The sequence below is a fragment of the Melanotaenia boesemani genome, chromosome 21 (genome assembly GCF_017639745.1).
Source record: "Melanotaenia boesemani isolate fMelBoe1 chromosome 21, fMelBoe1.pri, whole genome shotgun sequence".
Lineage (NCBI taxonomy): Eukaryota > Metazoa > Chordata > Actinopteri > Atheriniformes > Melanotaeniidae > Melanotaenia > Melanotaenia boesemani.
Window position 1 is genome coordinate 11,748,373 of NC_055702.1, and position 26,275 is coordinate 11,774,647.

A 26,275-nucleotide genomic window follows, 5' to 3' on the forward strand; every position below is an offset into this window, starting at 1 on the left:
ATTCAGTTTAGTGCTTTTTTGTAATAAAGGAGGCAGTAATTCAGAGATTCATAATAACATTTAAAGATTTAAAATTCTAAAAACAATTGAACGTTTTGTATTTTTGAGCAGAACTGAAGTTGTTTAAATGATTTATGAAAACAAAGCTGAAAAACATTTGGATTTATTGATTCATTTTATAGCAGTTTTTGTGCATGGACACTTTTGGCCACGAGGATCACCAGGGGGTGCCAAATCCATTAACAGACACTGGATATATATATAAAAAAAAAAAAAAATGAAAAAACAAAGAGTTATTTAAAAAATTCATGGAACTTGCTGCAACACAGCCAAAATGATCACCAACAAAAAAAACAAAAAAAAAAAGTTGAGAAAAATGGACAAGAATGTCACAAGGTGGGCATAAGGGTTAAATTTGGTAACAGCGCCATCTGACAAACATCTACTATAATGAAATTTCCTCTCAGCCATTGTGTAGCCAAACTCAAAAGTTATTAAGAAATGGTCAGACAAAACAGGGTTATGGGGAAAAACTGTTCTTCACTATCAATGCCATATGTCAGTAAAAAAACCAAGAGTGTGATTATAAGCATGAGAAGATCTGTGGACATTTAGTGAACAGTGGACAGTTGAATTTAGTGTAGAATTTACATTACATAACAGTCATTTAGCAGACGCTTTTCTCCAAAGCGACTTATAGTGGTTAGGCAGTAGCATTAAGGGTTTGTGGTATTTCGTTAATTTATTCATCCAAAAAATTTAATTTACACGCTAGCTCATATTCAGGGGTAATTTCATTAGGGTGCAAGATGTTTACATGTACAATCAAAGTAATATCTTTTCATTGTTGTGGTACTTTCTCAGACTTTCATCTTCTCTATTGGCATATTGAGGGTGTCAGGAATGAGGAAAATAATTATTCTTTAAACACTTGATTAATCTCCCTCCACAAGGGAGTGGGAATGGATTAAAATCCACAGAAAATTAACTTTATGAACAAGTCCTTGTTTATGAATGCACCTTGCAGTGTTTAATTGCACCAGTCAATTGCTGACAGTTTTCTTCTAATCACGATCGCCTCCAGAAGCAGCTAGATCTGAGCAGCTGTATGATTTTATTCAATTTCAAATGCACCCACAGTACATGGGGCATGATTTTCACTTAGCAGAGCAAACCATCACACAAAGCCAAGGCATTTCCTGAGATCTTTGTTAAAAAAAAAGATCTTTTCAAGAAATTGAACAAAAGATTGAGCTAGAAATACACTTGAGCAGCACAGTGTTTCATTGCTTTGATCAGCTGCTCCTTACATCAACCATCCCTGGTTAAAACCAGACCTGACCAGATGGCTGTTGTCTTCATTCTTGTCTGCACTGGTTATTCTTTGATATTCTTAGTCCAAACACGTGCAGGTAAGGTGAATTGAAAACTCTCCAGGTGTGAGCTCATTCCATAGCTTTAAGCTCTGTAATAGACTTGTAGCCTCTCCAACGTGTTGTCTGGCTCTTGTCTGCTGGGATAATCTTTAAGTTTTTATGAACCGGATCAGCAACACAGGACTGAGGTTGGGTGGAGAAATATACTGATTATGCTGTTCACAAGAAAAGGAAACCTACACTACAGTTGGAAAGTAGTAAAAGAATTTTTTTTAAACTAATAATGAAACAGGAACAGTTCAGAATTGCAGTTTTGTTTGAACTTTGTGTTGTTGGATTTCAGTGATGAGTCACCATGTTCACACCTGTGTGATGTTATTTCCAAATCCCCTGCAGACAAGCATTTTGGCAAAATTGTCATCTGGCAGCTATGAATTCTTTTAGTTTTTCTTTAATAGGTCTGTATTAACAGCTGAAGCTGTGTTTTTCAGTCCAAATATTCTGAACTCCGCCTACTTCCTGTTATAATAGGTGGCGAGATTTTGAATACCTCATCATTTCAACAAAGAAAAAGAAAGTCATGGATTTATAGGTGTTCATTAATTCCAGTGAGTCAGTAAGTCAAAGGCTTTTGGTTAAGGAGTTAAAATCTCATCCCCCGTCTTGTTACGTTCGCTTTTATGTCTCAGCAAGGAATTTTCCATCAGTCTGAAAGGTTTTCACCTTTCAAAGGAGCTAATTTGTAATTATAATCCCACCTTTACAAAAACTTGTGATTAATTGGTTGGAGGTAAACAACAATGGATTTATTACCATTTGAAAAGAACTGGAAGAAAACATCAGAATCAGTGTGTGATTACCACCTGCACACCCATCTAAAATTACCTTTGAAGTGTTTTCTGTAATATTTATTTTGTATTTGTAGCTTAAAACCTTCCTGGTTTCAGTCTGTCCTTGTTGTGACCCTTAAAGGAGTATTTTGAGGTACTTTATTTCCTAACACTGGACAGGAAGATTGATGTACTTTAAATATTCAGCTTCCTCCAGCAGACAATTAACCTGGATTAGTTCTGTTATGTGTTGCATGGGGCTCTCTTTTTTATTCTGAATTAGTTCCGTTAATGCTATTCTTGCGTTTTTCCTGTTTTCTTCCACTGCATGCAAACTCATAACTCACTGGTGTCCAACAAGTATTTTGTTATGTTCAGAGTTTCTTCAGAGGATTACAAATTCAAACGTGAAGTTGATCTTCTGGATATAAAACTTCACCGCTTTTTCTCGACACTTTTTGTAAAGAATAAACAGATTAATCGAATCCTTCATGTTGAAACCAAACCTACACAATATATATTTAAACTATTGTGTGAAATGCGTTTGATTAATTTTAGAATCAACTCCTCTTATGTACAACATACAAACTACAAACAAACATTGTTTACCAATGTCAGTACTTTAGATATTTATCTTTTCCCCTTTGGTTATTTTTCTGTGAATATCATCACTACAAGGTATCAAAGTATTTTGTTATAAAAGATCTTTTTTTTAATATGTATTTTGATATTTTCTTTTTATTTTAGAATTTAGCAGGCTTACTTTTGCAAATCTTAAGACAAATTTAATTTATAAATAAATGGATTAAAAAGAATCTTTGCAGGAAGTAAAATAGGACTACATACTTACCTTGCATGCAGTCCTATAAAATGAAGGTGTTTTTGCTTTGCAGGTTGGGTATGGAGCATGACGGCCAGGGCAATCGTTGTGCTGACGAGACCAGCATGGGTAGCATTATGGCACCTCTTGTCCAAGCAGCTTTCCACCGTTACCACTGGTCACGTTGCAGCAAACAGGAGCTCAATAGATACATCCAGTACGTTCCGCTTCTCCATTACCACTATGTATTATTTTCTCTCAGCTCTGATGTGCCACAGCTGATGTGTTAAGGAACCCAGTATGCTCCTGATGTCTTTTTCGGAACTTGTGGTCTGTTTTTTTTTTTTTTTGAGAACGTGTTATGTCATTCTTATGGCTGTATTATTCTCATCTTCAGCTCTTATGACTGCCTGCTGGATGATCCGTTTGAACACAAGTGGCCCAAGCTTCCTGAGCTACCTGGAATAAATTATTCAATGGATGAACAGTGCCGCTTTGACTTCGGTGTTGGTTATAAAATGTGTACAGCTGTAAGTTCTGCACACCTGTAAAACCCCTAAAATGTTGATCTGAGTTTTTTTTTTTTTAATGGTTTAAGTTGTTTTCTATTTTTCAAAAGTTAATAGCTAAAGCTTAATATACTATTTTTTTGTTTTAGTTTCGAACTTATGACCCCTGTAAGCAGCTGTGGTGCAGCCACCCTGACAACCAGTATTTCTGTAAGACCAAAAAAGGTCCTCCAGTAGATGGGACAGAGTGTGCACCAGGAAAGGTAAAAATGGCACTGAATACATTTTTTTTTATCACAGTAATAGAGCTCTGTAAAGATAGTAATTCAAGAAATAATCAAAAAGTCTGTAATGTTCTCAGAACAGTAGACATTTTGACCTTTTTTTTCTTCCTGTCATTTTGTTCCCGGCTGTCTTTCTTCCTGTCTTATTTTCAGTGGTGCTTCAAAGGCCATTGCATCTGGAGATCCAGCCAGGAGCCTCAAGGTCACGATGGGAGCTGGGGATCTTGGTCAAAGTTCGGATCGTGCTCTAGAACGTGTGGAGGAGGAATTCGTTCCCGCAGCAGGCAGTGCAATAACCCTCCGTGAGTGATGTAGCAGCAGGCAAACTGATCCTAAGGAGAGCATACTGAAAATAAATTGTCAGTGTTTTTAGTGGCTAAATATATTTTATGATCAGTGTTCATCCAAAAGATGATGACATTCTGTTCAAGTGTGAATGCAACTCTCAGTAGCAGGGTTGGTTTTAGATCCAGTCCATGATTTGATTATTGGGTTTTGAAATGTGCATTTCTTACTTTTATATGTCAAAACTTGAGTGAAAACTGATTTAGTTTCTCTGTCAGAAGGGAAAGCAAACTCGACATCTCGGTGGCCATAAAATGTCACCAGGTCAGATACACTGTATATTTAAGCCCAGAGCTGTTGCGTGTCCTCAACACAAGCATAAGAGTTGTTTTTTTTTTAATCAATACCTTGGGACACAGGAAGCCAATGCAAAGATCCCAAAACTGGTATGATATGTTCCCTTTCTTGATCTTTTTGAGGACACCAGCAGCAGCATTCAGGATTAGTTGGAGTTGTCATAGTGATTTCTTCTAAAGAAACCTGTAAAAACTCCATTATAGTAGTCAAACCTACTGAAACACTTTCAAAAAAATAAATGAGTAGATTTTTTTTGTTTTTTGTTTTTTTTGCATATGAGATCCCTGTCCTGCTCCTTCTCTTCCAGAATCCAAAGTGTGCACAAACCTTTGCCTCCAGTGAGGATTACTGTCTGTTCCTCCTGCTAAATTTCTTGTTTCCTACTTTTAAATTAATGACTCTGACAGCTAACTTTAGCGGTGCCGACTCACATGTTGCATCAACACCAGTAAACACTTTCCAATTAGAGTTTGTAAGAAATTCCTAGAAATTTTTAATTGCTCTACTGTAAATGAATTTTCCCAACCCTCATATATCTAAAAGTGCTTATTTTCTTTTATTTTTTAATTATGTTGTAAAATAAATAATTGATCCCTTAAGATTAATTTGCTGCATTTATGCTTTATTCAGTTTTTGAGGCTTCCATTGGTATACAGTAACACATTTTAAAATGAAATGCTAAGGATATTTAATGCAGATTTCTCTTTTTTATGTTATTTTTATACAAAGCACACTTATGAATGAGCCATTGAGGTTAAAAGTATTATTTTTAACGGAGGAGGTATGTCATTTCTGTCACTTTGACAGAATGACGTAGTGGACTCATGACAGAAAACTGAGTTCATGCCCCTATGGGACTCCATATTGTCCGCCAACTTTTCATGTTTCTACTTTACTGTTAGTTTGTCCAAAAATTACTTTCTTATGTTTCATAATTAAAGCAGAGCTACAGACCTTTTGGCACCTCGGTGTCTCCTAACAAAGGCTGTTGCAGCATCTGTCTTGCATCCTGTCTCTTCTCTGAGCCGTCTCTAGCAAGTAAATCAATCAGTCCGATGTTGACTCTTGTCTTATCTCTTGCTCTGATACTTTCTGTGTTTCTTTTTCTCAGCCCCAGGATGCAGCAGGGCAAAGATAGCCTCAGGAATGTGTATTATGAACATCAGTGTGCCTTCAAAACAAATCAAAAGCACAGAGTATATGCTTTAATAACAATGGTCAGAGTTAGGTGTAAAAAAGGATTAGGTATAAACATGGCAAAATGGGATGCTGTATAAAACATCAGTATCTTACAATTTCTGTCTTTTAGAGATAATACATTTTTAAATGTGATCAAAAGTACCTATTATACATATTCTTGTGGTACTGAGCTGTCACTGTGGTTTGTTTAAAACCAGTAAAACCTGATAATAGTTACAAAAAGCTCCATATCAACCTCCATATGCTCACACTGCAGATTTGACTGCATTAAACCTGACTGTGTGCATGTTTATTCTCAAAAAGGTTTGAACTGGTATAAATGTGATCCAATGACTTCAACTGACATGATAAATTACTGTACTCAAAGAAGATTACAATCATGATGTCTTAGATCATTTTTCCGCTCTCACATAATAGTAAGATACTAACTGTAGACCAAAGTGTATACGGTCAGGTAAGACATTTATAGTTGTCACTGTGAGAGAAACATTGGTTTAACTGATAACAGTAATTATGTTTGGCTGCTTCAATTTCAGAGTGCTGACGGTGTTCGTGCTGGCTCATTGCCACACAGTAATGGCTCACTGAGTCACACAATTTTTGTTTACACTGTTTTGTCTAATATGACAAGTGAAAAGCTTCTTCTGTGAAGTAGGCCTATTGTGCCAACTTTACTATTACTATGACGAGCAAACATAACGCTTAGACTTTTTTACAAATGTATTAAGATGTATTAAATTTTTTTTATGTGAAGCAAATAGAAATTGAATTTAAGAAATTAGCCTTCATATGTTCATACATGTTTGTTTTTATTATAGCAAAAATAAATACAAAGATTTCGTCAACCTTCTGGAATGCATTAGAGAGTTGAACTAATTTCCAGGATGAGAATACATAAATCAGTCACACAGGAGGCATGACGCAGGTAGAAGGAAGCATGGATTCCAATTAGTGTAAAAAAAAAGAGCTCTGCTATTTTATACGATCCAAAGAATATCTCAAAATCCAGCCAGGACTACTTCAAGTTTATGCTATTGGAAAAGTCCTGACAGTCCCCTTGCTGAAAATCATTTGGGAGATTTTAAATATAGTACATGTGCATTAAGCAGCACCAGGGGACACTAGCAGAGAATTCTTGAATCAAGAATTGAGACAGTTATGTAAACAGGGGTTTTGGTCATAGAGTGGATTACTTAGCACTGACTTATTATAACCTTCACACTCAGCTGTACAGTGAAATGCCAGGACATTTTCAGACTTAATTTTCTTGAATTTAACATTTAAATGTAATTTTCATTCTTATTCAGTATATCTACTTTGAGGTTTTTGGGGATCTTTCTGTTTTCCCCATAAAATGTTCAGTGAAGGAGGATGATCAGGTATACTTATAACTGGAATTACACCAAGGAAAGAATGCTTTTCAACCTTTGGGAATATTCTAATGGCAGGTTTCTTAATGTGTTTTTGTCATTGCTTAGACCTGCTTACGGTGGCCGAGAATGCCCTGGCTCTGCTTTTGACTACCAGATGTGCAACACGGAGGAGTGCGCTGGCCCTTACGAGGACTTCCGTGCTCAGCAGTGCATCCAGAGGAGCAACAAATACCACAAAAACATCAAGCACACCTGGCTACCGTATGAGCACCCAGATGGTAAGTCTATAAAAAAGTGATGACTATTTGGCTCTCTGTTAGAGATGAGCTTGGATGTTTTATTCAGAGCAACATGTGGAGAGATGATACTTGCAGGAGCAACACACTTAATGACCTGCAGATGTCTCAGTCAGATTATTTTGACAAATTGAAGCATATGAGGTTTTGGTCTGTGTGTTTTCAGAGGCCCGTAAATGTGAGCTGAGCTGTAAGTCAAAAGAAACAGAAGAGGTGGTGTTCATGAACCAGGTGATGCATGATGGGACGCGGTGCAGCTACTCAGACCCCTTCAGTGTGTGTGCTCGAGGAGAGTGTCTCGTAAGTCTGAACTAAACTTACTTGTACTCACAGAAACCAACTTGGCTACCTTTACATAAAAAACAATACACGTCTTTAAGTGAAATTTATGATTTAAGAAAAAAAATCAATACTCTGCTTCAGTAGATTACTTTAAACATTTTATATTTGCTGTTATTATGATACTATATGCTCTAAGATAGTCATCTTAAATGCAATTGATATAATGTAAATGGTCATGAAAAATGTCAAAATGCAACTTAAAAATCTATAAATAAGCTATAAATTACAATAATATTAAATATAAAACATGCTATATTATATATAGAAACACTGGGAATTTCTATAGCTACTGTGTATGTCTATGTGGCACATGTTTGGAGGGACTGTATGATACAGACATAATACCTGATAAGGAGCCAAGGTGTGGAAAGACTATTTTCCCAGACTGCCTTGCCTTACTGATGATTAAAAAAATGTTCTTTTGGCAAACTGTAAATAATTGTGGCTGAAAAACTGGGCACACCTGCACTTGTTTCTAACACAAATGGGGCTTTTTTTGTTGTGATTATTCACCTTGGACACTAAGTTGTTGCAAGAGAAGCGCTTAGTGCTTTGGCTACACTTTTGTTATGTCTGCATGTTCCTTCAAGAGAAAACATTTTTTTTTTTTTTTTTTTTTTTTTAAATTTACTTTTTTATTGAAAAAGCAATTTACACGTTACATTCAAGTATACAATGTTTAACATTTCTTTTGCCCTTCCATTTTTGAGCTTAACAAGGAAAACGTAATAACAAATGGGTGGGGGAACCGCTTGCTTGATCAAGTATTACACATGAAAAGGAAGAAAAAAGAAAAAATGATCAGAGTGCCATTAGTACCGACAAAAGAAAACATTTTAAAGCCAACTCCATCTAAACCTAATGAACACAACGTCTAGCCATGACATAATTTTTACCGCAGAGTAATCTGAGTCTGTGTAAAGGTCAGATGCAGCATTGCTTAGATTTGACTTAGTATCTTTGCTGTTTTTTCTTGCAGCATGTGGGCTGTGACAAAGAGGTTGGCTCTTACAAAGAAGAGGACAAATGTGGAGTGTGTGAGGGGGACAACTCCCACTGTCGCACTGTGAAGCTGACACTCACCAAGACCCCCAAAAAGACTGGTAACTGTCATGTGCACAGAGAGGCCAGTGTTGAAACTGGTAACATTTTCTGTCTCAGCATTGATTTAGAAATAATTGACAGCATTAGAGTCCAGGAAGTACCCGCTGTTTGAGACTTCCAGCTAAACCATGCTGTGCCTTTCATGTCTTTTAGGGATGCTGAAAATGTTTGACATCCCCATTGGAGCCCGCCACATACTCATTGAAGAGAATGAGACCTCACCTCATATAATTGGTGAGTACGTCACCAATCCTTTTTCTTTTTGTGGAATCTTTCAATTAATTTGGGTCATTATATGTTAACTCGCATGAGTCTCCCAAATCAGGAGCATTGAAAAACATCTACTGTAGACCCTCTTCACTTTAGAGTCCTTTTACAACCCTACAGCTATATAAAAATGTTAAAGATCAGCCCTCTGAACTTAATTTAATCTTCTAAACTTTTTCTTACTTTTTGTCAGAATTTAACATCAATGAAACCACAAGAAACAGCTGCCTTGAAAGTTTTACATTAATCAAAGTGAAGCCTCACTTCTATTTTTTGTAGAACCTACTAACCTTATTTTTTCACTCAGAATGTAAGCAATTATACTTAGAGAGATGAAGTATGTAAATATTTGGACCAGATATGCAGAACAAAATAACACTGACTAGTGTGCAATGGAAAATGTTTTCTTTTTTGAACTGACTGAATTATCTAATATATTAACTTTAACTTTTCAGATATCTGCACTGCAATTTCTTATAAGTTTTTTCAAGAATATTAAAATAATCCTTCTTTAGGCCATTTATCTAAAATTATTTATAGTGTTTATTTTTGTAGCTCTAAAGCGTTATTTATAACAGGATCTATGGCAGTCTGTATCAACCTAAATGTATTGTGTATTTTGTTAACCCAATGTCTTTACTCACTTATTTCAATGTAACCTATCGTGCATGTCTTATGACTGTGGGAGGAAACCAGAGTACCCAGAGAGAACACACACTTGCACAGTGAGAACATGCACTCACACAGAAATGCCCAGCTCAGGAAGAAACTACCACATTGCCGTGTAGCCTAAAAAATTATTCTCTTAATTAATTCCGTCATTAGTTGTTACTTGTCCATCAGGATGTTAAATGGGAAAACACTAGTCTTGTATAGTAGAAAAAGTATCAACAGATGAGAATCATTTTTGTGATGTCCCATTCATTTATTAGGAAATAAAAGAGTAACTGCTTAGAGCAAATATGCAGTACATGTTGTTTCAGTGCAATTATTGTATCAATGAAATTAGATTAAAAATTAACACCTTTAAAAAAAATGCTATTTTTTAAGAGTAGATATCTATTGTTGTCTCTGACTCTAGCAAAGACAACTGTTTAGTGAAATGGTAGTTTTATGTTACTGCATTCAAACCTAAATTTTTGAGTCTTAGTTCTGCATTGTGGACCGCTGTGGATTTGCAGCCCTGGCAATGGATCCAATTACTTCAAGACAACACATGTTTCATAAAGAACATACATAAAGAAACATGTCTGCCAGCTCCTGCTGAATAATTATATTCCTTCCATTTTAATAAACACCTTCTCTGTGTGTAGCTCTTAGTAAGAAATAACATCTTTAACAGTTCCTAAAAAGGCAATACTTTTTCTAATTTTAAATATCTGTGGTATGGAAGCGAATTATGATGCAGATTAAGTTTAATATACTGTACATACTGTATTTGCTGTTTTTGAGACAAAATACATCCTATTTACTTCTTAAAGGAACAAACTCTAAGGTGTTCATGGTAAAACCTTGGAGCTTGTTAAGAATACTACACTGAAAACATTCATTTTCAATTCAGTATTCCTTAGAAAGGATGTGTTCTGGTCTGTTAATGCCCTCCGACTCAACAATAAGCACCATTTGTCTTCCAAGTTTCACTGTGTTGAACCAACAGCTTCAGTAACATTATGACATCTAATGACTCACATCCTTTGCCGTTCCAGTGATGTGAAAAGAAAATTTGCTTTTCATTTGCTTCAATTTCATGCTAATGACTTGAAGTCAGAGCTTAGTGTTGCACAGCACTTTGAGGCTTTGCACTGGACACAAAAGAAGTGAGTGCACATCTGCAATATCACTTAGGAGTGAAAGAATTAAAAACTTGTGTCACGTCTGTAGTTTCATTATTCCTCTGTTGGCAAGTGGAGAGTTTTCCTTTATGAACTATCAAAAACAAATAGAAAAAGCTGTTCTGAAAGTACATCCTCAAAGTCGAAACTTAAATAATAGAACACTGTGAGTTATAATTCCCTAATTACATGCAGGTAGTTGTAATATAATTTACATACAATGAAATTTTCTCAGATTTAGAGCCGTTTCTACCTCCATGTTTACAACAGGGCTCCACACAGTAAAGAAGATATAGCCAGAGAATCACAAATCACAGCTTTGCTTCAGACTTGGACAAGAGGTTTTTAGTGCAAATCAAGAGTTTTTGTGACAGCTCCAAGAGTTTACATTCTCCATTATGTACAGCTTCAGGCATAGCTTTTAAATAAAAGAAACCTAGCTTGCTCCTGGACAGAAAACTGTGACAACTGATTTTTGTATTGAACATGTGGGAATTAAATCATACTATGCACACATTCTGTTCACTAAATATTCATAAAATGATCTTTCTCCATCACTGACAGCTGTAAAGAACCAAGTTACTGGAAACTTCATCCTGAATGCTAAAAGTGAAGATGCTGAATCAAAGACCTTCATCGAAAATGGCTTACAATGGGAGTATACCATCGATGGTGAGAGGGAGACATTGAAGACAAGCGGTCCTCTGCATGAAGGCATTGTAGTTCTGGTGAGTGGGACTAGAACAGGATCATCTTTTTTTTTTTTACTTTATTTTATCTTAACAATTTTCATGTTTATGCTGCCAGGTTTTTATGATAAGCTTTCACTTTTCTGTATTGTTGCAGGTCATTCCACATGAAGAGGAGGTCAAAATTAGCTTGACATATAAGTACATAATACACGAGGACCTGTTGCCGCTTATTACCAACAACAATGTTCTTCTTGCTGAGCTGGACACATTTGAGTGGGCGCTGAAGAGCTGGTCTCAGTGCTCCAAATCTTGTGGAGGAGGTCAGTGCATAAACTATCAATAATTCATGTTGAGAAAAAGGCAAATCTATTCATGTAGGGGTGGCCAAAGGTTTGAGTCACTTTTGGTGTAGACCTTTTAGATCTTACATTATTTTCCAGTTGCAAATGTAAAATAATTAAAAATCTTCAAAGTGTGTATGTTTGTGTGGACTCCCAAACCTAATAATGTGTGTTTTTAATGTGAGCAATAGACAAAAGGCCTGCTTTTTGGTGTGTTTGCACTTATTATTCTGTGGCAGTATGAGTCCCTGTCTACAAAAACACAAACTGGTAAAAGGGCAAACCTTGTGTCTTAAGAATTGAACACCATTTCGTGTAGCTGATGCAGGATCTGCTATTATGTTGTGAAATTAGATCATGTTACATGTTTCATTGTAAGTTAGATACTCTGATGTACCACTTTATCATCTTTCCATCACCTTTGCTCATACCCCTCTTACTGTCCAAAACTTAAAATGAGTGGAGAGGATAGTTTCAGTAATCTGCTCTTCTAATATGTCTTGACCCCATAAGTCTTGACATGGATTCCCTTCTGAGAAGCTACTTGTCTTCTGAGACCACTACTAGACTTTTTTTGGCAGCACTCATGACGATTAAATTGTTTTCTTACTATTTTCCAGAGGAAACAGCTTGATGTAGGGCTCTTCCGATGTTGTGAGCACTTTTGTTGCCAGATTCCCTGTTGGAAACCTTCAGCTCAGAACAAATATATCTACAATATATACTTGCCATAATTTGACATTGAGAAAGCACTTCTGTTTTATACACTAGTTAAAGTCAAAGAGTTAAAGCTGTATTTTCTACCATTATGACTTAATGTGGCCCTTCTGAAAGACTTTTATTATTATTATTATTATTATTATTTTAGATGTGAACAGGTCTGAAGTAGTTCTTAATAACTTTATTTCCATGTAAGATCTGGCTCCAGTCAACCTTGCAACCCTGCATTGGAATAAGTGGGTATAGACAATGACTGGATAGTATTAGTGCTTCTAACAGGGCTGCTATCATCACAATATTCAACACTTATGCTGCACATTGGATGTTTAATGTCATGTAGTCCTAGTTTCTAAGTATAAAGATGCTGTATAAGTGTGGGAACATTTATCATTTGACTTTGCTGGATGACTCACTAGTTATATTTTTGTCTCTGCCAGGTATACAGTACACAAAATATGGCTGCAGGAGGAAGAGTGACAGCCGTTTAGTGCATCGCAACTTCTGTGAAACCAGTAAAAAGCCTAAACCCGTGCGGAAACGCTGTAACATGCAAGAGTGCAGCCAGCCTACGTAAGTGACCTTCTACTAAAGACATTCAGATACTATCATTAACCTTTTATTGGATAAAAAAAACATAACTGGTAACTTTAAATTACTTTGAAATGTCTGCTTTCTTTTACATGTATACACTGACTACTAGCACATTTTCGTTAACTGAAAGTCACTGTGAACGGGATGTATTTGAGCTGTTAAAACTGTGCTGTTCTCTTTGTCCTGCAAACATTTAGCACCAGTGTCTGAATAAACTGATGATGTTTAAAAAAAGAGATGTTTGCTGTCCTGTCAGATGGGTGGTAGAAGACTGGACTCCCTGCAGTAAGACCTGTGGAAAGCTCGGCTACCAAACCAGGGTGGTGCAGTGCATGCAGTCACTCCACAACGGTACCAGCAGGCCCGTTCATAGCAAACACTGCACTGATGACCGCCCAGAGATGAGGAGAGCCTGTAATTACACTGCATGCCCCGCCCAGTGGAGGACAGGGGCGTGGTCTCAGGTAACACCAGTTATAAAATGATAATAAAATGATTAAAACAATGGACAAAAAATAGTTAGTTTTTACTGATATGTTATATAAACAGATATGCTTCAGTTACAAATCAAATGGACAAATTGATTGGTATTGCGTGGTCATTATTTAATCCAGTTTTCATAAATCTCTAGTTTAGATGAGGCAGATGGGTCCAAAACAACAGTTCCTTAATCATTTCAGTCCAGCTCTAAAAGCAGATCACAATGCTTCGCCATGTTTAAATGCCCAATATGCAGCAGAAATAAGTTTACAAACTGGTAAAACAAGCAGATACTGACAAAACAAACAGAACAGAACTGGTAAAAATAAAAAAAAATAAAAAAAAATAAACAGTTTTGGTCTATAAGAGTAATTTCCCCATTAAATTCAAATTTACTGTCCATAAACTGATTTTTTTTATCAATTTTAAAGTAATGTTTACTAATTTCCTAAGGTGGAGTATAGTATGTGTACACACTGTCACTGTGAGAGTTTAGAATCTTTAGCCAGCTGATGACTCCATGCTGGTCATGTTCATCAATAATAAAACATTTTACAGTAAGACTAATATGTTTCATCAAAATCATTCTTTTTTACTAAAGTAAAAAAAATAGCAGAAAGAAAAAAACAACACAAAGCATAAAGGTAAAAATATGTAATATATATGTAGGAAATTTAATTTCTGTATTCTTGACCTAGTGGGCTCCTGATACCAATATATGCATGAGAAGTACCCTGGAGTGGCTTCTGTCTGAAAAACAATATTAGGCTTTAAGATTTATAGGGTTTGTGTGCACTTTGTTATAAGATCACTAACTAGTGCTTGAAATCTCATATTTTATATGCTGGACTTACAGCAGCAGCAAGAAAATAAACCATAAACAAAGTAGAGTCGCTTATCTTTTTTGAACGTTGATCATATTAAAAAATCTACAGCTGTAACAAAAGCTGTTGGCTTGAATTCATACAATTCCTACTAAACTACAACACTGTGGAAAAGTCTTGTCGACCTACAGTGATGATTAGGATCTGAAAGTGACGTTCTCAAGAAATAAGAAAAAAGCAAAGCCCAGACACAGAAACTAAAAATGCATCTGGCCCTTCAATTGAACCAATTGAACCATTTACTGTTCCCTGAAGTCCCATCACCAGTTGTTGAACCCTAACCCTCCGTGGAACGGTGGCTGTCAAGCAGCCGTTTTTAAGGAAGGAAAATAGAGACAAAGAGGCTGAAGTATGTCAAATTATAGAACCGGATTGAAATTCAGCAGGTGTGACAGAGTAATGAATCCTTCCCCATTGCCCAGATCTCAACATTCCTGGAGCTGTCTGGGATTGCCTTAACAAAAAAACAGAACAAAAGACAGCAAACATTCAAAGAAAATAAATGTACATGAGATGTCCTTTGAGAAGCCTAGAGACCTATTCCTGAAGACTGTTTAAAGAAATGATAAGAGAGCTTGTCTAGGAGGCTTCAGGCTGTGAAAAAGGTATAAAATAAAGGTGACCATGCTAAATATTGGCTTTTAAACTTGCTTAAATTGTTTAAACTCTTTTTTTGCCCTGTTTGCTGTATCATCATTTATACCATGTAAATCCACACCTCTGACAGGCTTCAACTTGTTTCACACTTCTGTATGTAGGTGACGTCTTCACTTCATTTGCCAGGCCAACATTGTAAATAAGAATTTGCTCTTAGTGTTTTGCCTGGTAACAGAAAGGTTTTTTAAATAAATAAATAACAGGGGTTGGTTTATATTAGCTTACTTGGCAGTTGCAGTAATTATTCTTCTACATTTTTTTAACAAAACATATTTCATAGCTCAAAATACAGCAGCTTTGCAGAGACAAAAACAGGACTTTAGATCATGATTAGCTGGTTCTGACATTACTAACAGAAATGTGCATGTATAAGGTGTTTGTGTGGTGGGTGTGTTGCAGTGCTCAGTGACCTGTGGCGAAGGGATTCAGCAAAGGCAGGTGGTCTGCAAGGCCAGCGACAACACCGCTGCAGAATGTGAGGGCGAGAAACCAGAAACTGTCCTTATTTGTAAACTGAGTCCATGTCAAGGTGAGAGCCACTATGTGACTTTGGGGATGGGTCAACATATACTGTTGAAAGGACAAAATGACTTGGAAGGACTTAAAATGTAATTTTAAAGAAAAGTATGTACACAAAATCTATAAAATGCTTCTCTTTTTCTGGACCTTATTGAAGATAAACTGGGGTAAAGTGTAAAATGTTTGGGTGTGTTATTAATGCACATTTAAAAAAACCAGCATCCCTGATGGTGTTCATCTGTGTACGACTGTGTACAACAACATAAAGTAGCATCATGACATTTTTTCTTGAAAGATTTTGTTAAATTAAGATTAACATAAGAAGTTACTTTATTGCCCCATTTTGCTCAAAGCTTGCTAAATGATCCTGCTAAACAGCTAAAGGCAACAGCTCCAGACTGTTGGTTCAAACATAATTTATAAACCCAGGATGTTAATTTGATAATGTTATGAGCCATCTTTTGTTACATTACATGTTAACAATAAAATATGCATGGAGCACAATGTAAACAATTTAATTCATAGCAATTACTTGTGCAAAAGTAGAATGATGCAGCATTGAAGTCTTTTAAGCAGAGTCGAGATGAATAAAATGGATAAGACAATTTGTTTTAGTCACCTGCTAAAAGTTACTCCACTGACATAAATATGAACACATTTTAAAATCCACAGTGTGGAAGCATTCCAGCTGCAAAAGGATGGAAACCCAAAGTGGTCTTTACGTAAAACATTTAGAATATTTTGTTTGGCAAAGTTACATCTCATACCAGTCATGTGTCTTTGCCATTTAGCTGGTTTGCACTTCTGTTTAAGTCTGCAGCTGTTTCATAGTGAATGTTTAATATACTGGTGGAACTTGTCATTTTCAATGTTCAGCTGCCACAAGTGCCAAAGACACATGCTGCAATGGGTGCATCCAAAATTAAAGTTACTATTGACCCCAGAAAGTTTGCATATGTTTATATAAAAACAAAAACAACTTCAGGATACATGACAAACCATGCCCTTCATTTCTGTCAGAGGATCAGCATCATGACAGAAACTAAACAAACGGCACAAAGTGCTTTGCATGAGTCTAAGAAAGAATTATGTAGTAGATGATGTAATGCTTTCTCCACACCAAAAGACTTCAAGTAAGAAAGAGACATTAAAAAGGAGTATGTCACAAATGCTTCTAGTCAAATGCTTCATGCACCTTCAAGCTTTCCTTCCCCACAAGGTCAAGTATCATTTTATACTATAGTCTAAGTAAGGACGTAAACTTACATACTCACATCAATAGTGAAGCCATACTTTTTTTTTGCACCATTTAATCTGAATTCTAGAATACCTGCATGTAGCAAAGTCATGGAAAAAAGATTAAGCAGATTTATATAAAATTTTACTAAATGTTAAAAGTAATCTAAATTAAGGATGCAAATTGATGCTATCAGCTGTTCAAACCATTTTCACTGAAAACAGTAGAAACAGTGGACCATCTGCAGACAATGACTAGGACTTTAACTGCAGATGCCCCCACACGAGTTATTTTGATTAATCTCACACAAAGAAAACAAAAAAAAATACTGCAAAATGGCTTAGAGAATGAATTATCTCATGAAATATTTTCTCAAAATATTCTACACTGGCAACCAAGAGACAACGTTTTATTTCAGATGTTCACTGTGAAATTCTTTTTTTATGTGTGTATACAACATAACAATGACTGTTTAATGTCTATGTTTTTGGACATACCTGCAGTATTGGCAAGTTGGTGGATAGCAACGTGCAAGTGAAGTCAAAAGAGTATCAAGCAACTATTGTTATTACACACACAAGCTCAGCTTGAATTATCTGGAGATTTTTCTGCTGCTGCCTTTTTCCATTTTCTGAGCTCATTACCAGGGAGATGGTTGAGGAAACTTACCCTCTCACACACAGTCCATCTGGATGATGTGTAGGACATTTAAAGGCTGTAGTACATTTATGAAAACAGATTAGGTAAGATTCATTATTTATGCAGAGGATAAAGGCGTATCAGCTGTGGTTATGAAGTGTGAGCAATGTGCGGGTGTTCTGGCTTTGAGTCTTTGAGCTTCTGAGTCTGTTAGAAAAACAGAAAAAAGAAAATAACTTTTTGCTTATTAAGCATCTTGTATGCCCTGTTTTCTATGGCCTGCCAACACAACCAATTCCCCTTTCCACCTAAATGTGGGAAGTGTAATTTTACCTTACCTTTTCCTGTCACAATATGTTAACTTTTGTACAGAGAAGTTTGACTTCATCCCTCCCTGTTGCACAGGATTCATTGTTCTCTAAGATTGCATTGTAGGAATAATACATTCATTCATTTTATCCATGTGCAGGGATGATAAGCGAGAGAAATTCTAAAGAAAAAAAAAGCACATTTTTATTATTAACTAGGAATTAACTTTACGTTTTTATACCTCATACATTGAAAGAGAGAGAAAAAAAAGAACACATGAATCATAAACCTTTAAACAGAAGCATCTTTATAAATGTAAACCTATCCTTAATGGAAAGTCTCTGAAAGGGATTAGTTTTTAAACATTAGCTCTGTTTCATCTCTGATCACATTTAAAGATGGTCTGCCTGACGGCATACCAGAAAACCATTGCATGGTAGCTGAGCTGTTGAATCATCGCACATTTTGTATCACTGTGTTCACCATGCACAACGGTTCTGTTTCATCCGACAACATGCACTTTACACCTTCATGTACACGTAAGAAATGCTCAATCAAATAATTTAGATGCGAAGGACACATATTTACACTGAGCTTTAAAGATTTTCATACCTGAAAATTAGACTGTAAAGCATGCACACAGCATGGATCACTCAACAGTAAATTCAATGTGATTTAAAGGCTTACCATTACTCTGTGCCATAATTTCAGAGCTGACACTAGCAACTCACAACTCTGCAGAGAGGGTCACACTCTGAACTCAGTGAAGGCTTTTAAATGAAGTTTTATATAGTTTGTTACATTTGCTTATAGTAGATTGTTGTGTTTTGATTTATTTTTGTGAAACCTTTAGAGAAGTCTGGGTTTATTTGAAAGCTGATATGATCTGTACCCTGTGACATGGGATGATTTATGATATGTCTTTAAGAATCTCGACAGTAATTCTTCATGTTTATCTTTTTTTTACTTTTATAGATGATATATTAAATGTGATGTGGCATACATCCTTTCACTCAATTTGTTATCCAATAGATTTAAATTCCTGTTCAACTACATATGTAAGAAACAGTAATAATAATACATCAGTGTTTTGTACATATGTATCTAATCAGAGATATAGACATATTTATATATAGACATATAGATTATACATAGATATCTACATATGTATCATTTATACAAATATCCAATAATAATTACATCTCACTTATAGGTTGATAACTTCTGCATATGTTATCGCTTTTTATCACAGTAGTCTGTGCTTCCTTGCGTCTTTCAGTTATATGGAAATTATTTCTCTTTTTGCATCCTCTATATAATCTTAAAACCCCTTAGATGGATAAAAGAATCAAAAGAGTAGGCACTTCTAGACATGCATATATATTGTGGATTAAATCAGTGTTCCCAACTCTATTTTATTCTCTGGAAGGCTGTTGTCCTTGAATTAAAATGCTCCTGGTCCACCTGCATGTTGTCGGGAGATGTGCAGAGAGCCTTCTTTTTGAAAATACATTTCTGCTTGTGTGGTGACTCATTCAATTTATTTAAAATGTTTTCTGTCCTGAAAACAGTTAATGGAAAAAGCACCCTATGAGAAGATATATCTGCTCCTGTGTCCATGCATTTTCTGAACTGTTGACCTCCTGGAGCTTTTGTCATGTTGGTGATGAGTGGAAAACAGAGTGTGTGCTGCCAAGAATACGATGTGGTTATGTTGTGAATCTTGTTATGGTTTCTAAAAGCACATATAATTTTTAATAACACCATGTAACTCCTTGTTTCTTTTTTCTGATTATTTTTATGCTAATTTAATCCTTTTTGTATTTGTACTCTGTAGGGTTACCATTGTCTTCTCTCACCGCACAAACAATGGAAAATTCTACAATGAAAGACGAAGCTGTGTATCAACAGGTTCCTTCAAGTAAGTCTATATGTAATTTAATTTTCACACTGTCAATCATTATGATGTTAGCCTGAAAATCTGCATCCTTCTTTTATTCTGGCCTTTAGTGATGTTCTGTCTCTCTGTTATTACTAGATGAGCCATGTCAGGGTGATAAATCAATTTTCTGTCAGATGGAGGTTCTTTCTCGTTACTGTTCCATCCCTGGATATTATAAGCTTTGTTGTGAGTCTTGCAACAAGAAAGAAGGCCTCACCACACATGACTCTGACTTCTACAACACTGAACATGAGACCTCCAAGGCTCTAAGGCAAGCCACCACAACCCAGAGCACACCACAAACCACAAAAGCCATCAGTCGACAGCTATTCTCCACTTCTCTCATGCCAACCACAGCTGCCGCTGCTCAGGCTTCACCACCAACAGATGCTGCTCTGCTTCAGCATCCCACCAACAACAACTTCCCCTCAGGGAAGAGAGAGTCCAACGTGGAGCCCACTCTACCTCCGAGGCCGACGCGGCCCACAGCAGACTCCAGTGGAGGTGCCTCTAAAGAGCACAGTCCAAACAGCACTTTAGGCCCAGTTGCTGCTAGGTCAAGAAGGGACAATTTAGGATCTGAGAGGGACTCAGGTCACAGAACCCTGTCAGCTCAGAAATGAACAGTGAGCTATTTGTGAACGTGTTCCGCAGTGAGACTGTCTCGAACATCAGCTCACTCTTCGCAGTGATTGATACACTTTAAGTCTTGCTGCAGATTGTCTTTTTTTTTTTCCTCAGTATTTTTTTCTCCATGCCAGTGGAACTCAGACCAGCCCAGTGATGGTTACCTCATCAAAACTCCAGAATGATGTGTGTGCAGAGACTGCCCATGCTCTGCCCTCTGTGCTTCAAATATGAAACGGAAGACAATAACAACAAAAAAAACGAAGGTGCTGTAAACTAAACTGACTATATGAGGTGTTCAAAATGTGATGACTGCATTGCTACATTCATGTTTTTATCTGTGTAAAGTTGTGTAAGCCTGTTTTTTTCAAGTGCATTGGAACTACTATTGAACTTGTATTCTGAACGTGGACGTGCATGTGACCACTATAAACTCTTGAGTGTGCCAGCAGACAAATCCAGCAGTGTTCATTTAGAATTAATGAAATGCTTTTTTGACTTAATGAATCAAAATTTGACATATTTTAAATGAATGATAATTTATTGAATAAGCAAAAGTAGGATCACAAATATTAGATTGGGATATTTGTCCTTCCATTTACCCACAATTCTGCCCACAAATCTTACATGTTTGATGGTCTCACACAAAAACGTCTGCAGGCAGAATGAAAGCAAAACATTAGTGAAAACCCACAGAAGAGAAACTGGGGTTGTGCACTGGGATCTGGTGACCAGCCTTTTTCAGTTTCAGCTCAAGGTGTTACCTCTGTGCATTCACCTTTTCTCTAAGCTATAACATTAAAACAGCTTACAACATGAAGTATTTAAAAATGTCACATTATGCTCTGAGGTGTCTCCCCCACCCCCTGGAATGGTCCAGGCTTTTCTCCCTTACAATTAACATAGCTCATTTGCAAAATATTTTCTTTCTCTACGCACTCTTCTTGACCCTAGAATGTTTTCTTTTTGAATGTAAATGTCATGAAATTTTATAAGGAATATTTGGGGACTTAGAAATAAACAGTCGTGCTGGAAAGAAAATCTTATGACACCTAAAGCTGTATGCATCATGCAATTTGAATGTTCTGCCTGCAAGGAATTGTGGGACAGATTCAGCTCTAAGATAGTCCCTTGTTCCTATGCTATTGGACGGGGTTCTTCAACTCCAGTCCACGAGGGCTGCAGTCCTGTAGGGTTTTGCTCTTTTACTGATTAGAGAGAAAAGAGAGGAAGTATAACAGAGCACATCAGATGACTACAAATGTGCTTGATCGATAGAAATGAGCATATTATGGAATTTAATGAAACATATAGAAACTGTTTTTTTTTAAACATTTCAAATCAAACAATTATTAAACAAATAATTACTCTCAGACTTTTGTACATTTCTCAGTGTCCCCGTTCGATTCTTAGTATTTAATCTTCCTCTTGACACACAAATAAAGAGGTGCGATTGCTTTTCCTGTTAGCAAGAAAATGACTGAACATGTTTTGCATGTTTTGCAAGATGATTCTCTATGAGACTTATTTTTTAACTAATTTACTAGTTTATTAATTGGTTGCAGCAAATTAATCAAGTCTGTCATTTTTCTAGTGGCATGCTCAAGACTTTATAGTCATCACTCCTGGCAGGGAGCTTTCATGGCTTCTCTGTCTCTGGTGCTCTTTTTTTGTTTGTTTGTTTGTTTTTCAGATCCAACATACCAGTGATTACCCACACTGATAAAGAAAAGCATGACTGTTTGCAAGCCAACCCCACTGTACTGTAGCTGCTCTCTGGCTGTCTTTGTGGGAGTCTGTCACCTGATGCTTTAAGAACTAGAAGACTTCAGACAGAACACGTTTTTTGTACCTGATACAGTTTTCAGACAATAATGTATATAGTGTAAATTACAAGTTATGAAAAATTGTATGTTGCAGTTGGAAAAATACAGGCGACGCTGTAAGTGTAGACTGTGGTTGGTCATACTGTTACACGGTTCCTACTTGCAGTTCATAACGTCATTATGTTTATTGTATAGTTCTTGTATATACGTACGTGAATGAAAGCTTTAAATGTTTAATATTTATTGAATTTTTAAGTGGTATGGTGAACAAAGTAAAACATATTTGAATGAACAAAGATTTCACTTTTTTTTTTTAATTTTGCTGCTTTTGTATAAACTGTGGGGGACTGTAAATACTCTCAGACAGGTGGGGGTAACAGCTCTGTTGAAACATTTACAACTACTCTAAGTGTCCTTGAATCAAAACAATCAGTTCACAGTGTAGGTCAGTCTGAATTGAATCATGCAAATTTGCCAAATTTAATTTCAAATAGAGCCTCGCTATAGGAGTGTTTTATTAATGACACATTTAAGCTATTTTTAACCACCAAGTTAAAATAAATCCATCAGTATCAGCATATTCAAATTATTTATTAATTCTTTCCAGTCATGTAGGCATCTTGTATCAAGAGACAAGTTATGTCTGTTAAACAGGAAATATTAATGAGGTTTAAGTGGCTCAACATGACATTAATTCCTATTGTAAACCTGCTTCCTTCTGCTGGGCTGGCACTGGTTTCTGCCAGCTCTGCTGTAAGCTCAGCATCTCCTCTTCAAAATGGAAGTGTCTTGCCAGACAGCCAGTCTGTCACCATGCTTCATCTCCCAATCTACCTCTGTGGGGGTTGTCAAGGTGCTGCTGCAGTTTGGCCTTCATACAGACTCAGTCATCTCTGGCTGAGGTGTCTGCGGAGATGTCTTGTGAAATCCAGCTGTGCTCGAGGCAAACCCTGATTGACAATGGACTTAGGCAGCCAGCCCTAAAACCAAAGTTATTTGTGTTAGACCTCCGAGTTGTATAGGTTTCTGTACCAGTCTGCTGTGAAATAAATATGTACTCTTCAAAGGCAAATAGGGTTCCATGCAGACAGAATGGATAAGAGAAACCACGAAAACAAATCACCAGGAAAAGCTTATTTATAAACTTTGAGGGAAGTAGAACAAATTATGGAAAATACTGTACCTAAAAAACCTCACAGAAGACTTATAATAATATATACTGATGCCCCAGCATCCTTGGCCTCCTCATGTCTGATTCTTTATCTGAGTCACTTGGCTGTGATTGCATACTTTTATCCTGTAGCTGCCCCTTATCTCAAATATGTGCATTCCACATCACAGTGATTTGTGGCATCTAGGCTATCGTGTGGGAGATTATGACCAGGAAACTCTAAACTCACCCTCCAACATTTAAAACAGAGGTTCGATCTGACATAAATACAAATTGTTTTTAAAGAAATCCAACAACACCTGCATCAGACTGAAGTTTGCAGAGCATCGTAACTTCCTGTAGGTTACTTCTCACCAAATATAAACCTTATAAAAGTGTTGTTGCTTAGGAACAATGTGCAGACATTGGAAAGTTGCACTTGCACTTTTGTTTCTCCATGATCATTTATGATACAGATCAAACACATTACAGCTTTTCTTATTTTTTTTTCCTAATTAATAAATAAAGATATACAAAGTTACCTTTACATCCATGTTAAGAAGCCACGTGAAGCTACTTTTTGTTGTGTCCATCTCCAGAGCTTTAATGACAATGCAGGTTGGTCCATCCTCCGCTCTGTGCACAAGGACATGGTTTTATTAGTTAAAAAAAATTATATATATATATATAACTAATTCTAAAATATATTATATAGTTCTACACAATGTTGTCTCTTCTGTGTTAGGAGTTAAAAGTCAAACAAAGCCATCAAGTTTGATGGTCCACAATTAGTTTTATACTAAAGTGTCTCTGCATTTAAAGGCATATGTGCAGTACATGTGTGGTCCCATCAATTTCAATTTTACTAGCTTATTAATTTCTCATCTTTTATTTTTGTATTTTGCCAGTTCTTTGGCCTACAACTACATAGATTTTCCTCCAGTAACCTTTCCTCACCCTCATTCAGAGCTTGTGTTTAGTTTTCATGAAACCATGCCATTGATGTCAACGCATAAAATGATGATAGAATATCTGAATCACTAGTGGAATTGTGGTTACTATATATGCTTGTGTTAATATCTAGTTTACAACCCAACTCTGCGTCATAGAGCCAAATCACCTAAATCTGTTTTATCAGTTCATGTGACAAACACAAGAATGTGTCATTTTGCTTTCTTCTGTTGTTCTGTCGTCACATTCTTCGAAATCCCTGATGTCTGCCTTATAAGGCTTTTTTTAAAATTACCCACACAAAATAAACATGAGAGCAGACGTTTAAGGCCATTGATATTAGCAGCTGCTGCTCATGCACCATGAAGTGTCAGGTCAAATTAATATGATACATTTAATCATAAAAGTTGTTTCTTTTGTTGTCATCTCATCACCCGGACAACTACTCAGACTTCTTTTAATAACATGTGAGGTTTAAATGAGGCAGTTGACTGTGTTTCTCTTGGAGTCTTCTTTTTTATAGAGATGCCAAGTCTGCAGATGATCCCATACCTCACAAAGCCTGCCTGAGGTGGAAACGACTCCAGATGGATTGCTACTCCCCCAAGATAAACGCTGGATTTTTGTTTGCAGCTGTGTCTGACGCTCAGGAAATCCCTTTGGCCAATCAGGTTCCCTGCTGTCTCAGCTGATACCTCATGAGTCACAATTGTTTCTGGTCCAATGTGTTTCAGAACCTAAAATCCAAGAAACATAAATTAGGGACACTTTAAGTTTCCGAAACGTAGAATGTCTTCTGAGAGGGTGAAACACAGTTTAGTGTCTCTACTGAGACTTCCAGCAATCTGAGAATATATTTTTTGGGGGCAAAGATGTAGGAAAACATTACTTAAGTCACTACAAACAGCGATGACTTGTTAAGGTAGGAAACAGAGCACCTGATCAGGAAACATTTTAATTGTAATAGTTTATGCTATGATATTTAAAAAAAAAAAAAAAAAGCTTAACAGTTGAACCAAGATCCAGTTATCAGTACAAGTCTCTTGTAGGCTGTGTAAAGGTCAGGAACTCACTTTGATATGTTGTATGCTTGGATTCCACTTGTGTATGTCCTCAACTCTAACAAACAAGAGATCATAGAGTTCCTCCACACTGGCCTCTAAGACTGCCTCCAGTTTGAAGACTTTCCCAACCCCTGGTATTACTTTGCTGCAGATCACATCCCCGTTGTCCTGAAGAGGAGAAAGAAAAACTAGATATATAACTGTAGCATATTTAAGTCCAACTCATTGGACTCATTGATTTAATACATAAAAATGGGTTTTGTTTGTAGAATTTACCTCTTTGATTTCAACTTTCCATCCTTCTCTGGCCTCCAACATACTGAGAGCCTTCTGCATTGCTTCTTGTCCTTTTTTCACATAGAACACCTGATCTTCGTTCACTGGCGCAGGCTTTATATCTTCAAGTTTGGCATCTGCAGGCAGCTCTTGTTAGTAAAACACCTAAATGTACTATCTAAAACATTTTTAAAACTGCAACAGGATTATATCTTACCATTGTGATTTAATCCAACTCGCGTTCTTATGTTAGGTTGGGCTTGACCCCATCGCTGCAGGTGTGTGATCTCCTGGCCTATCACTGCTACAGCTCTGCGTTGAAGTCCTGCATGATTGCATGGAGGGGAAATTCACTTAGTAAGCAGCATCTGTATTGAAAAACAGAAAAACAGTCCTCTCTTCCATGATAAACAGTGTTTACCTGCCATACTCCTGAGATGTGGATAGGAGATTCCACAGCAGAGCTTTACAACAGCAGGCAGCATGTTGTTAGCT

At 36.6% G+C, this 26,275-nt stretch overlaps 2 protein-coding genes across 4 annotated transcripts in view; one reads left to right on the forward strand and one right to left on the reverse strand.

Annotated features, from left to right (window-relative positions):
- Positions 1–22,814, forward strand: part of LOC121632848 (A disintegrin and metalloproteinase with thrombospondin motifs 14) — a 55,160-nt gene extending 32,346 nt beyond the window's left edge. For all 3 annotated transcript variants that reach the window (XM_041974607.1, XM_041974606.1, XM_041974608.1), the window contains 15 exons: positions 3,100–3,243; positions 3,424–3,556; positions 3,685–3,798; positions 3,973–4,121; positions 7,140–7,312; positions 7,497–7,630; positions 8,652–8,775; positions 8,930–9,010; positions 11,440–11,603; positions 11,722–11,887; positions 13,066–13,198; positions 13,476–13,683; positions 15,640–15,769; positions 19,782–19,865; positions 19,983–22,814. In XM_041974607.1, coding sequence (XP_041830541.1) covers positions 3,100–3,243; positions 3,424–3,556; positions 3,685–3,798; positions 3,973–4,121; positions 7,140–7,312; positions 7,497–7,630; positions 8,652–8,775; positions 8,930–9,010; positions 11,440–11,603; positions 11,722–11,887; positions 13,066–13,198; positions 13,476–13,683; positions 15,640–15,769; positions 19,782–19,865; positions 19,983–20,509 — 2,464 coding nt within the window. In that variant the 3' untranslated portion in view covers positions 20,510–22,814. The remainder of the gene's footprint in view (positions 1–3,099; positions 3,244–3,423; positions 3,557–3,684; positions 3,799–3,972; positions 4,122–7,139; positions 7,313–7,496; positions 7,631–8,651; positions 8,776–8,929; positions 9,011–11,439; positions 11,604–11,721; positions 11,888–13,065; positions 13,199–13,475; positions 13,684–15,639; positions 15,770–19,781; positions 19,866–19,982) is intronic.
- A 95-nt stretch (positions 22,815–22,909) lies between these two features.
- On the reverse strand, positions 22,910–26,275 carry star2 (steroidogenic acute regulatory protein 2). The gene is made up of 7 exons (XM_041974609.1): positions 26,202–26,275; positions 25,998–26,105; positions 25,781–25,917; positions 25,514–25,672; positions 24,993–25,177; positions 24,032–24,125; positions 22,910–23,319 (listed from the first exon to the last, which is right to left on the reverse strand). Exons 1-7 carry the CDS (start codon positions 26,263–26,265, stop codon positions 23,227–23,229), a joined length of 840 nt encoding a protein of 279 aa, XP_041830543.1. The 5' UTR covers positions 26,266–26,275; the 3' UTR covers positions 22,910–23,226.